The sequence below is a fragment of the Gopherus evgoodei genome, chromosome 6, assembly GCF_007399415.2.
Source record: "Gopherus evgoodei ecotype Sinaloan lineage chromosome 6, rGopEvg1_v1.p, whole genome shotgun sequence".
In the NCBI taxonomy this organism is placed as follows: domain Eukaryota; kingdom Metazoa; phylum Chordata; order Testudines; family Testudinidae; genus Gopherus; species Gopherus evgoodei.
Window position 1 is genome coordinate 44,783,777 of NC_044327.1, and position 13,615 is coordinate 44,797,391.

Consider the following 13,615-nt stretch of genomic DNA (forward strand, 5'->3'; position numbering starts at 1 on the left):
TGAAATAAGTGGCTGGTTGCACTTGCTTATTTATGTTTTAAAGAGTTAATGGAGTCTGCTGTAGGTGTAACTTTGATTGCTTTAATTTGTCTTACATGCAGCAAAACTTAAAATCCTGTTTTGATTAACTTCAATCTACAGCAGTATAGCTTTGGGGGACAGATACCTGCCTAGTAAGTAAAGCATACTACTGTCAGTTATCTGAAGTCCATCCAAATTAGGGGATTTGAACAATGAAACAGTGGTATTAAGCTTTCAGTGAACTGACTTTTAAATCTATTACTGGGTTAAAAGAATACAGTTCACAAAATTAATTTTTTCTACAAGTTAAGATGGCCAGTCAGCAGGTAATGCTGCAAGTAAAAGTCTGACTGTCACTTAAAGTGAAAAATAAACTGCAAGTAGTACACAAATTACAATATGTGCACAGTAAATTGAATGCTGCACTAATGGACTGGAAAAAGTATGAACAGAAGTTCAGACTATCACTCCTGGAAAAGTTAGATTTATTACAGGAGTCAAGGTAGATCTGCCCCCACCTGAAGTGAGCTTGCATGACTCTTCCTACTATAGGAAAATGACAGCTACTGCTATGGTGAAGGAACATTTGCAGCACAAATTCGAATTATAAGCCAGTGACTCAACCATTCAGCAGTCTGAGGTAAGTTGGGGGTATGACAGACATTGAGTTAACTGAAAAATTGCTTACTTTTTCATTTACCATACAATTATAAAATACTGTACTTAAATTTCAGTGTCTGTGGCTACTCCTCAATTTATATTTCAGTGTAAATACATATAGTAGTATAAACAACTCATTGTACTGACTTTTTGCTAGTACTTAAAAGTAGGCAAATATCTATTTGAGTTGAGGTACCCCTTGTTGAGAATCACTGCCATAAGCCTCTTGAAGTTTTTGACCTTTTTTACATTTCAGCACTGCTGTTTTATGTGTAGTTCGAACAGATATAGAAAAAATGGCCTTGCAACAGTCATCTGCAGTGATGCAAAGCATCTTAAACACTTAAGTCGACCTGTACACCACTCTCTTTGGAATAGAGCATACAGTTGTTTTTTTCCTTAACCAATGTCCTAGCATTTGCTGAAATAAACAGCAAATTACCTGTAACCAAGAGTGTTAAAATAAGTTTTTAGTATTGCTTCTACTAATAGGACAGTTAACTTGCTTAGAGTAGTCTTGGTTAATGCTGTATTTAGCTGGGGAAAGGCAAAATGATGAATTAAATCTTAATGTAATTAAAATAGCATTTAATACTTCCTTCTACAAGATACTATTAGTGGAGGACCCACTTCTGGACCTCGGTACTTGCTGGCCAGCTCAACTTGTAATGTATGTGTAGGCTTCTGTAATAGCTTTTGAAAGTAAGATTTAGGCTCCTACATCACATGCCTTAAAGCAGTCAGTCAAATTCCATTGTCATCTGTTGGAATTTAGACTTGTAAGCTTAAGAAACTAGACTAGATACCTAATGAACAGTTCTGTGTAAAGGTTTCCTCTCATCTACCTTATCCTGGGCCTAACACAGCTGCAACAGGAACTGATAACATTTTATCAATGAACTAGAAGAAAACAATCACTGACAGTTTGGGGCATTGATAATTTAGTAAATCCTGACAGTGGGTCACAAATATCAAGTGTTTGGAGCTAGCTTACAGAGCAAATGTAAGCTCATACTCTCACAATAGGGGCATGATCTTGGGATGCAGTGATTCAAGAGTTTGGTGAGCATGAACACTGCTGTAGCCAAAAAATCTTATGCAATCTTTGGATCTACAAGCAGGAGTAGGAAACTTATATTACCTCATTAGCACTGGTGCAACAGTGCCCACAATTCAGGAATGGGGATAATAAATTGGAAGAGAAGAGCTACAAGAGTTATTGAAAATGTGTATTATAAGACTCCAAGGTGCTTAGACTGATCAAGTTAAAACCTACATGGTGAACACAAATTTGATAGAGAAATATAATCCAAGAGCTAAACTGAAGCTAAAGCTCTTCAGCCTAAACCATGAGGAACAATTCTCCAGTGAGAGAGAGTCCACCACAACCCATGGTAATCAAAAGATATGCTCTAGTCTAGTGGTTTTCAACATTTTTTCCATTTGCCTCCCCTTTGGAAATATTACACAGTGTGTGGACCTCAAGGGATCCATGGACCACACACTGAAAACCAAAGCTTTGAAATTGAAGCAGGAATTAATTCATGCCTGGGACTCCTAGAGCCTCTGCTACACAGGAGATCAGAACAGGTCATCATGGGTTGTTTCTAGCCTACTTTCGAAATGCTGAGCACCAGCATAGATCTCCATTCACAAGTATCAGCCTCCATCTGTGAGTCTTAAGTTCCTGTCTCAGCAAAGTAATGTTCTAGAGGAGAATACACATGTACACACACACACAATGGTTACTTACCTGACTAACTGAGGTTCTTCAAGATGTTCTATATGCAGATGGGGATGCTGCACCCTCAAGAGGGGTGGTATGAAGGCATACTGGGCACATCCACAGCCCTAAACCCACACTGCTGGTAAAAGATTCTGATCACCTGTGCACAAGAGTGGGATCCATGTGTACAGAATGCACAGACCCACCCTTACTGTAAGGTAATTGACTTCTTTGCCTTTTGAAACTTTTATGTAGTTTATTTAGAGAGATGCCACTGGTAAAGGTTTAATTAAGACTCACCACATGAGACTTTTCTGGAGTACCTGTAAGAGTTAGCCTAAATGAAAGCAATTTTAAAACGACCAGACCTCTAGAAACTTCTACCACCTCAAATGGAACAGTTAATCCACTATAAGTAAAGAAAAGCTTCTGCCCCAGTGCACCTTTACCTTTCAACTCAACACATGAGAGTGAAGCATGTCCCAAAGGCAATCAAGTCCAATATTGTACTTTATTAGGAGTTTGAGGCAAGAAAATTGCAGTATTAAAAAAGGTAGGTGAGTTCCTGAAATTGTTAGCTGAAGGCTGCACTGCTTGTAATGTGAAATGAGTGAGTTGCACACAGAGCTTGCAGAATTTCTAGAAGTCAGAGGGTTAAAAGAAAAAATATAGAACAGTTCATACAGAATTTTCATATAAAAAACTGCATTGGTACACATATACAACTAATCAGCTTTTATTCAACAAAGCCAATATATTATTTGAATCCCTCTAGCAGCTCTAATTACCTACATACGGTTTGTGCCATTACAGTTTTTAAAAACCTGTTACCCTGACACCTTCTAAACAATTCAGCAAACCTATGCTGCATTACTCAGGCTCAGGCACGCAGATACATCACCATCTCATTCCATGTCCACACTTGACTGAGCATATTTTTACATTCTTTGGTCATGCCATGTCTTACCAGTCATTTTAATTCTTCAAGTTTCAAGTAAAAGGTTTGGGCTCTAAGTGCTAGAAACAAAAAAATCTCCCAGTAACAGAATCAGCATGTTAAAAAAGGCAGGAATTCACAATAACCAGACATCCCAAACAATTTAATTCTGCTATTTAATAAAGGGTGATCCTGAGTCAGTAATTAACTTTTTCTTACAGTAACAAAATATAGTTATTGCTTCACTGAAGTTCCAGAAGCTACCTACATGCTGCACATTGGTATTTTCCCACTCCATGGACTCTTGTTGCACTTGTTTTTTTTGTTTTTTTTTTAAGTTTACAAGTTAGAGGCACAATAAAAATACCAATTTTGGGGAAGACAAAGTGAATGATTCTGGTACAGCCTTAATACTTCATCAGGCTTAACTGTGCCAACTCTAGTGTAAGTGCAGTACAAAATAGTGCATTTATTGAGAACGATACATTTAAGAAAGCTATTAAGACTGCAATCTTAATAGTTTTATAGAAAGTTAATAGTACACCCCTCACAATAGCTAAATACTCTAAATGAATAGGGATAAGCCCTGTACATGGAAGACCAGGTGCTATTGAGCCAACAGTGTTAGTCTGGTGGGTTTGTTTCCTTTATGCAATACACAAACCAAAACAATCAGATACTTTAATTGGTCTGTGAGAATCAGGCCATGTCTACATCTAAAATTTTGCAGCGCTGGTTGTTACAGCTGTATTAGTACAGCTGTATAGGGCCAGCGCTGCAGAGTGGCCACACTTACAGCAACCAGCGCTGCAAGTGGTGTTAGATGTGGCCACACTGCAGCGCTGTTGGGCGGCTTCAAGGGGGGTTCGGGGAACGCGAGAGCAAACCGGGAAAGGAGACCAGCTTCGCCGCGGTTTGCTCTCGCGTTCCCCGAACCACCCTGCAAACCGCAGGGAAGGAGACCTGCTTGCTCGGGGGTTCGGGGAACGAGAGAGCAAACCGGGAAAGGAGACCAGCTTCGCCGCGGTTTGCTCTCGCGTTCCCCGAACCACCCTGCAAACCGCAGGGAAGGAGACCTGCTTGCTCGGGGGTTCGGGGAACGAGAGAGCAAACCGGGAAAGGAGACCAGTTTGATTACCAGAGGCTTCCTCAGGTATGCTGGGATACCTGCTTATTCCACGGAGGTCAAGAAAAGCGCTGGTAAGTGTCTATACTTGATTACCAGCGCTGGATCCTCTACACCCGAGACAAAACGGGAGTACGGCCAGCGCTGCAAACAGGGAGTTGCAGCGCTGGTGGTGCCCTGCAGATGTGTACACCTCCTAAGTTGCAGTGCTGTAACTCCCTCACCAGCGCTGCAACTTTCTGATGTAGACAAGCCCTCAGTCATGCAACACCCTACAACTGTATCCTCATACTATTCTGAATTGTTCCAGGCTGGGTTAAGTACACTCTAACTGAACAATTAAAAAAATTAAATTGGAAGCCAATAAAGCTGATCATGAGAACCATCATCCCTCAGGGCCAACTGCAAGTCAGGAGGAATGTCATCTTAAGCATTAATTTCTCACATGCTGTGTAGATCTCCACAACACTACAGCGTGTTTGCTTTAACTGGTGCATGCACAAAGCTAATCCTGTGCATCTAATTCAGCAAGTTTTATTCAGGTGAAGAAGCACTAAGTTTACACCACTGTGCTAGAGAATAGTCAGCACAGGCTGCTGGAATTAATCTGGAGAAGTTTCCCCACCTTACACACACAGTTCAGGAAAACAAAATCAAAGATTCATTTTGGTTTTGGTGGCTGCATTTTTCCTAGATGAGTGGGATTTTCCAAAACACATAGCTAACTTAGGAGCACAAGTCCTGTTCACTTTAAATGGGAGCTGTGTTCCTAAACCACTTATGTGCTTTTGGAAATCCCACACTGTAAGATTAAGTTAAGAACAGTCCTCCACACGTCAGATACTTCATGTGCTTTAAAAGTCTCTCTTCACAACAGTTACATAAATCCTTAGGTAAAGCAACAGACTGATCAAGTTCCATGCATGAGATTTCCAGTGTTTCCAAGGACACAGCATAGTCTAAGTGGCTACTTCAAAACTGGTTTCATCCAGAGGTCACAGTAATACTTACGCAGAGAAAGGCTTCTGCTCCATCACATACACAATCTTTTAGCCAAAATCTTAGTCCTATTAAAATAAGAGTTTGTAGGTGATAGCACCTACAAGCCTTTAAAACCTGGGGAGTATTTTACAACACTGGGGGAATTCCTTCACAAAGACCCTCATTTACAGTGCACAGAGGGCTATTCTATAGTTACCTCCTCAAATGCAGTCTTCACGTTAGATCTACACCAGTTGAACTGCCACGTCAGTGCGAGAAACAGCTAAATTATAGTTGCATAAATATGGAGACACTTCTCCCCCAGCCCAACAGGGCAAGACCACCCACTCCCAGCGAAAGAGGACAGGAACCCTGCTTATCCTTTAAGCAGTCAAGCTACCACAAAAACAATCTTGTGCCCACAATGTTTTTCACAAATTTGTAAAAACTATCTTGTGCACCTTGCCAGAATGAATTCATTATGAATGGGAGTTGCATCTTCTGACACAGTGAGACTAATCTGTTATCTCTGCATTGCTGCAAGACTAAAAGACAAAGAGGTCATAGGTGCAGACCCAACCAGAAGGAAATGTCCAGTTTGGGAAATCTCTCCATTAAGGCATACAGCTGAGGTGACTTTTGATCTTCACCAAAGAAATAATGTGCTGCTATGGCGAGGGAAACCATCCATCAGAGTGCTTTTCTGCAGCCTGAAGTGAGAAAAGGCAATGCCAAATTTACCAAGCATTATTTTTACCCTTGGCCTTTCATAGGTTCTAGATATTGTTCATTCCAGGTACCCCTGCTGAGTCTTCCTACAAGCTAGCTAGTGTCCAATATACTACATCAGCCCCATGGTTCACTATTTTAAAGTTAAAAGCCTTCTTAATGTCTGTTAAAATATACCAGCAGTATTATTTAATGTGAAAGAAAATGGATTTATCACCATGCAGAAGAGACTTTGCAGATGGAGATCCCTGACAGAAGAGAGAATCAATAGAAGTATTGATATGACCCGAAATCCCAGCTGATCTGTATTCCGTGCACATGTACAATGCCATTTACTTAAGACTGCACACATTCAACTGTGCTCAGAACTTGGCCCATGTATCCATGAAGAGGTCAGTATGTCAAATCTCCAATACACACAAGGAAGTGAATCTTCCTGCATGAAGAGAATTACTGTGAAAAGCTTCCAAAGTCTGGATGAATAGGGCTGCTCCTTCACCTGTTGGATCAATCTACTTGTCAGATTCTGATGGGCCCTGCAGCAGGCTCACTCATCACCAACACCAGAGTTCCTTTCCTAGCAACTAAATGAAATTAGTTTACCTTCATTTACTATACAAAGGAGTTCAGCGCCCTGATCATAACTACCAAGCAGGGCTACAAGTTTTGGGAGCTCTTCCCACTCCTCAATCTCACAGTTTAGGTACAAATAAAATTTCCTTGTCCATCTAGCAGAGCTCTAGTACAAAACAGACTCCTGTTTCGCACAACTGGGTGCAGGGCTGCTGGTGAGTATCTCTTTACTCCACTTCGGAAAACCATTTGGTAAGTGATCAGAACACCTTATCCAGGAACGAACCCTTGCTGGACCTGTATGTTTCCCTATAAAAATTTCCAAGGGAATCAGACATCTTAAATTCTACAGCAATAAAAGCTTCAGGTATGCTGTGAATTATTTCTGGGAAACTTTAGGTAAGATGATGAGAGGTGACTTCCATGGTCCCATCAACATTCAACTTGAAAAAGAAACTGGGAATTGCTCAAAAGGGCACCTTAAAAGTGTAAAAGCATCCACAGCAAGTTTACAAACCAAAGTCTGTAACTTCCTCCCTTTCTTAGGGGATGGATTTACCACTTAAGAGTCCTAGTTTTCTAAAGTAAGTAAACAGATATATGGGGAAAAATTATTTAGACTACAACAAAACAGCTCTAATTAGGAGCAGTGAGATACTATTAAGAAAAGGTAAAGTTGCGAAATATAAAAAAAATCCTAATGGCAAGACAGAAGACTGTAAAAGTGTCTATCAGAGGAATAATGGAAGCCCCATTTAAAATTTGACAAGGGAATGCACTAAAATATTTACACACACTTGTATCAGCCCACGGAGGACAGACTAAAAGACAGATTAAATCTCACCTCTAGCTTCTATTAATCTATGTAATAAGAGCAAGTTGGGTTTATTCTTAAAGTTTTCTCAAACATTTTTCACCCTCACCTTCAACTCAATCCAGAAGCGCCATGCCACAGCTGCAGCCCATGAGCGTAAAACACAAAATAATCCCCTCCCAGATTAGCACAGGAGTTTCCATCTCCAAGAGACCAGCTGGACAGTGTCGACCCTTCATGTGGTCGAATGTACAGTGACATGTGACTGGGACCTACAACATCAGAAAGGCGATTTATTAGCAGAAGGAAGTGAAGAGAAACACATTTCTACTGCATTCTAGCTACTATGGGTTCTTCTGTGCCCAATTAGCTGTTTAATATAATTTTGTATGGGAGATTTAGCCTGTATGCTGCCAGCTGTCTCTCTCAATATGAGATACAGAACTAAGCAGCTCCGCTATCCTTAGAAGAAGCCATAGTGGATCTTGTGCAGTGAGGGACAGAGTTATAAAAATGGGCTTTAAAAATTTCTAGCTAACAAAAGTCAATTGTTAATTCAAATGAGCCTTTAAGATTACAATACAGCCACAATTTTTGGAGTGCCTGGGAAGCTGAATAGTTGATGCCAGGTTAGCAATTTTGCATTAGTGCCAATCACCTCCGCTATCCCAGGGATAGCATAGCCACTTTCAATATCAGAATTTAAGCTTATAATAGCATTTAAAAAAAAATCACAAAATCAGAGGCTGATAGACATATAGCCACTCACCTGATACTCAAAGGTTAACTTGTAGAATCCCAGGACATTTGCTCTTTGGCCAGAAGTTTAAAGTGAACAGGTTTTGTGGGAGAAATTTCTGCAGCAGGAAGATACCAGTTCTTTCTACAACAAAAAGCATTTTTAAAGCCCAACGCAAAACTCAAAAGTGCCTTATAGTGCTAAAAGATTATAGACTCTGGGCAAAATGCAAGTCTTTGTACAACAACGCTGGGCAGCCTTGCTATTACAAAATGAAATGTTCAAGTGCCATTTACCCTAGAGGTGAAGATTAATGCTTTCATAGTCGGTGGCCGCAATCAAAACATTTAAAAGGGACCCTCAGTGAACAGCAGGATTGCCTCTACCATGCCTTTATTCTCACCTCATTCTCTTTGACCAAGCCACCTGTTAACTTAAGGTAAAACAATGACCAAAGTAAGGAATTTTTAGATTTCCAAATTGCTACCGTTGGTGTGACACAAGACCATGATATCAGTTATCAAATGTTGTCTCCTAAAGTTTGTGACAAAACATTTACAGCCAGAGACTTATAATTGATGAAAAGAGAGCCTTTCGCAGTGACAAAAACATTACAAGAGTGAATTTTTTTCTTCCAATCCTTCGACGGATCTTTTGCAAAAGTGTCTGATGTGTCTTGGACATTAAGTTTCCATGTGGTCCTAACAGGCAGTGGCATTACTCAGAAGAAATTACCTGAGAAGAAAGTGTCACAGGAAGAATCCAGGAAAGCCACAGAGAGGGGGCCTTGTCCTCACAATTATTTCTGATAGTATCATTGAGTTCAGGTATATGAGGAGTGATGTGAGATATGCCAGCATAGTCCAACCCATTAATCCATATTCCAGAGTCACTTTTTACCAAGTTTCCATTTTAGGCATAAAAATCTTCTGCTCACGTGCTGGAAGAGTACGGAAAAACAGAAAAAACCATCAGGCAGTTGGAATATTTTGTGTAACCTGATAAAGTCAGAACTGATTGTGAATGCCCACCATTACCGCCAACACATTTTTAGCACAGCATAAGGTCTTCTAGGGCAGTATTTTTCAAACCGTGGGTATGCATGCATGTATGGCGCTGGGTCACCTTGCTCTGGTCAGCACCACTAACCGGGATGTTAAAAGGTCGTCAGCAGTGCTGCTCAGCCAGGCAGACTACTGCCTACCTTTTCCAACACAGCGCTGTGCCCCGGAAGCAGCTAGCAGCAGATCCAGCTTCTAGGCAGGGGAGCCACGGGGCTCTGCATGCTGCCCCTGCCCTGAGCCCCGGCTCTGCACTCCCATTGGCAAGCACCGGCCAATGGAACTGGGTGGGGGAGGCAGTGCCTGCAGGTGAGAGTCACGCAGAGCCGCTTGTGTGCCTCTGCCTATGAGCCAAACCTGCTGCTGGCCGCTTCCAGGGCAGAGCATGGTCTGCGGCACACCCCAGTTGCACCGCTGACCAGGAGCTGCTGGAGGTAAGTCCACGCCCACACCCTAACCCTCTTCCCAGCACTGAGACCCCCAAATCTGGAACCCTTCCTGCACCCCAAACCCTCAGCCCAAGCCCAGAGCCCTGACCCCCTCCTGCACCAGCCCTGAACAACCCCAAACCCAGAGCCCCTCCCGCACCTCAAACCCCTCATCCCTAGCCCAGAGCCTGACCCGCCTCCCATACCCAAACCTCTGCACCAGCCCTGAGCCCCCCAACCCCTCTTTCCCAGGCCCCATCCCGCAGCCCTCACCCCAATCCTCTTCCCCGCCCTGAGCCCCTCCCACACTCCAAACCCCTCATCCTCAGCTCTGTTGGATTGTGGGCATCAACTATCTTCTCAACTGGGGTCCCATCCCCAGAAAAGAGTTTGAAAACCACAATTCCATGGCACTGGTTCTCAACCAGGGGTCTGGAGCCCACTGGGGATGCGTGCGCAGGTTCAGGGTGTCCACCAAGCAGGGCTGGCATTAGACCTGCTGGGGCCCAAGGCAGAAAGCACCACCACCTGGGTCTGAACTCTGGGACTCCAAGTCCTGCCACCAGGAGCTGAAGCCGAGACCTGAGCAACCTAGCTTCACAATGGCCCATGCGGCGTGGGGCACTGGGCAATTGCCCCGTGCCTGCTGTCCTTTAACACTGGCCCTGGCTTTTATATGCAGAGAAAAAGTTTTGTTGCACAGGTGGGCTGTGAGTTTTTATAGCATGTTGGGGAGGGGGTTGTCTGAGGAAGAAAAAGGTTGAGAACCCCTCCCTGTTCCGATGGTATGTTAGAAAATGTGTTTCTATCAAGGTACTTGTATGGTCCTCAGCATGGTGTACCTGAGCCCCTGCGCAGATTTGGCCACTAGATATTTCTTGTAGGACACAAATAGGCCATTCTTAAATATCAATGCTTATTGGACCTAGTACAGAGGTTGAACTCAGGTAAAACAATTTTACAAAGCAAAGAACTAAGCCCACGCACTCAGGGAAGAAAGACTGCCCCAAGGTTGCACTTTCCAAAATGTTTACAAGAGAACTCACTGCATTCTGTGAATAAGGTCAGTGAAGCCCAGTGACACGGCAATAGTCCCAGAGATGGAATGTATAGTTTGCCTGACTGAAGCTCTGGGTATATCTACACAGCAAATAAAAACCAGAGGTTGGTCCACACCAGGCGACTTGGGCTTGTGGGGCTCAGGCTAAGGGGCTATTCATTGCTGTGAAGATTTCGGGCTCAGGTTGGAGAGTGAGCTCTAGGACGTTGCAGGGTGGGAGGGTCCCAGAGCCAGTGCTCCACCTAAGCCCACAAATCTAAATGAAACAGCCCGGCAGGCAGAGCCCCGTGAGCTTTAGTCAGCTAGCACAGGCCAGCTACAGATGTCTAGTTGCCTGTGTAGACATAACCTTAAAGGGGAGATACTTTGAACTTGTCCAGAATGACCAGAGAGGCTGTACTGAGACTTTTAAATTGAGCCTAAGTTTCTAAGACAGTTCAAGCATGGCAAAATGTAGAGGACTACTGAATTGGCTGTTATGGATGTCTAAGCACTTTTTAGTTCTAGTGACAGTAAACAGATGCCTCCAGCGTGGGAAGGGAAAAGGCAGCAACAGACTTTGGAGAGCAGGAATTTAGGAGTTTACAGAAAATTAACACTCAATTAATATCCTCTAAAGTACTGAGTCAACCCTGCTTTAAGCCTTGTTTACACAGGCATGTGGTACAACCTAATACTGGTTTCGTTAGACCTGTACTGAGCACCTTTCCCCCCACCCCATGGGCATTCTATTCTATTAATGTTTAAAAGTGCCTTTTTCGTTTAGGTTCAACCCCTTGCCAAACTAACTACCTCTACTTAGCTTTACGAAGAGAAGGTTATGAGGTGACTTGAGTACAGTCTATAATTATCTACAATGAGAAACTAATATTTGAAAATGGGCTCTTTAATCTAGCAGACAAAGATATAAAATGATCCAATGTCAAGCTGAAGCTAGACAAATTCAGACGGGAAATAAGGCACACATTTTTAAGTGAGGATAATGAGCTAATGAGCCATTGGAACAATTTACCAGGGGTCATGCGGATTCTCCATCGCTGTCAATTTTTAAATCAAGATTAGATTTTTTCTAAAAGATCTGCTCTAGGAATTTGGGGGGCGGAAGTTCTATGGCCTGTGTCATATAGGCAATCAGACTAGATGTTCACAGGATTTCCTTCTGGCCTGGAATTTAGTAATCTATAAAAACTAACTGAAAAACATAAAAATAGTGGACAAGAGTGTCCAAATAGAGCATTATATCAGTTTAATAATTCACACCTTAGATTATACCAAAATGACTTTCCAATGTAGACAAGGCCCAGTGTGAATCACATAGCCAAAATCCAGGAATTCCAAACCCAGTACTTATACATTTTTCATATTTCTTTCCTGGTGACCGTAAATGGAGGTTACCTACCTGTAACTGGAGTTCTTTGAGATGTGTGGTCCCTATCTGTATTCCACACACGAGATATGTATACACACGAATAACCTGCATTTCTTCTTTGAGTGAGGTCCCTAGCACTCCACACATGGGAGATTAAGAAGCAGTAGTCAACCAGGTGGAGAGGATGCAGGAGTGACAGTTAACTGCAGTAGTGCTGTTCCCCCCCAGCCATATACACAGCTGACAACTATCAGGACGTAGTGTCTCAGGAAGGTATACATGAGCTCCAAGTAGCTGCCCTACATATCTCCAGAATGGGTATGTTTCTCAGAGATGCAGCTGAAGTAACTTGCCCCCTTATGTAATGTGCCTCTACCCATCATGGCTAGATGTAACCAAGGGTAATATAACCTGAGATCCAGTTTGAAAGTCCTCTGCACCAATATAAATTGACCTCTTGATTGCTCTGCTATGGAAACAGTTTTGATGACTTTCTAACGTCCTTTGTTCTTTTCAGATAAATGACCAAATCCCTCCAGACGTTCAGAGACACTTCTATTCTGAGACATGTGGTCTGGAAAAAATACTGGTAAGTGGATGACCTATGAAACTCAAACTACCCGAGATGGGGGCATAACAAGATCTTTTCTTTATAGAAAGTTGTATATGGGGGGCCTGCCATAGCGTTCCCAGTTCACTGACTCTTCTGGCCGACGTTTTAGCTATCGGAAAGACCACCTTCATGGATAGATAAATGTGGCCAGCAGTTCAAAGAGTCTTACTGAGTGATGATAGAACACAACTGAGGTCACACTGAGGTTTGATCTTCACCACTAGAGGAAAGGATCTGAAATCTCATTCAAAAATCTAGCTGAGAGAGGGTGCATGAAGATCAGATGATTATTAAGTGGAGGATGGAAAGCGCAGATTGCGGACAAGTGCACCCACAGGGAACTGAATGCAAGACCTGAAGACCTTGGGGTAAGTGTACACTCTAAGATAGCAGGGATTCCTGCAGAATCTGAATGCAAATTGCGTTGATGAGCCCAAGCAAGAAATGCTTGCAGTTAGGTGAGTAACAACTTATTGCAGATCTCTACTCCTTTAGCTAAATATAGATTGCACCCTCTTGAACGTGAGCATTCTATCTTTGATGCCCAGCCCAATACCAGACTCTGAGTTGCACCAGCCCTGGACTGGGATGTGTGATCTTGCCCCCACATCATGTCATAAGATCTTGCAACATGCGTTTGAACAGACTCCAAAAATATTTGTATTTGCTTATCATTATTGTTATTTTGATTATTATTTTCTCTGGAGTCTGGACCTTGACTATACTTGCCTAAGAAATTTGGACCTTGACAAAAAAATAATCGACTATCCCTGATTAC

The 13,615-nt window shown here is 42.5% G+C and overlaps 1 protein-coding gene across 1 annotated transcript in view; it reads right to left on the reverse strand.

The window, feature by feature from the left end:
* Nucleotides 1-4,672: 4,672 nt before the first annotated feature.
* ERMP1 (endoplasmic reticulum metallopeptidase 1) overlaps nt 4,673-13,615 on the reverse strand; it is a 43,833-nt gene continuing 34,890 nt past the window's right edge. The window contains 9 exon segments of the mRNA XM_030567880.1: nt 4,673-6,056; nt 6,058-6,137; nt 6,140-6,161; nt 7,677-7,705; nt 7,708-7,850; nt 8,346-8,450; nt 9,042-9,088; nt 9,090-9,215; nt 9,217-9,246. Of these exon segments, the coding sequence (XP_030423740.1) occupies nt 5,997-6,056; nt 6,058-6,137; nt 6,140-6,161; nt 7,677-7,705; nt 7,708-7,850; nt 8,346-8,450; nt 9,042-9,088; nt 9,090-9,215; nt 9,217-9,246 (642 nt within the window). The 3' untranslated portion in view covers nt 4,673-5,996.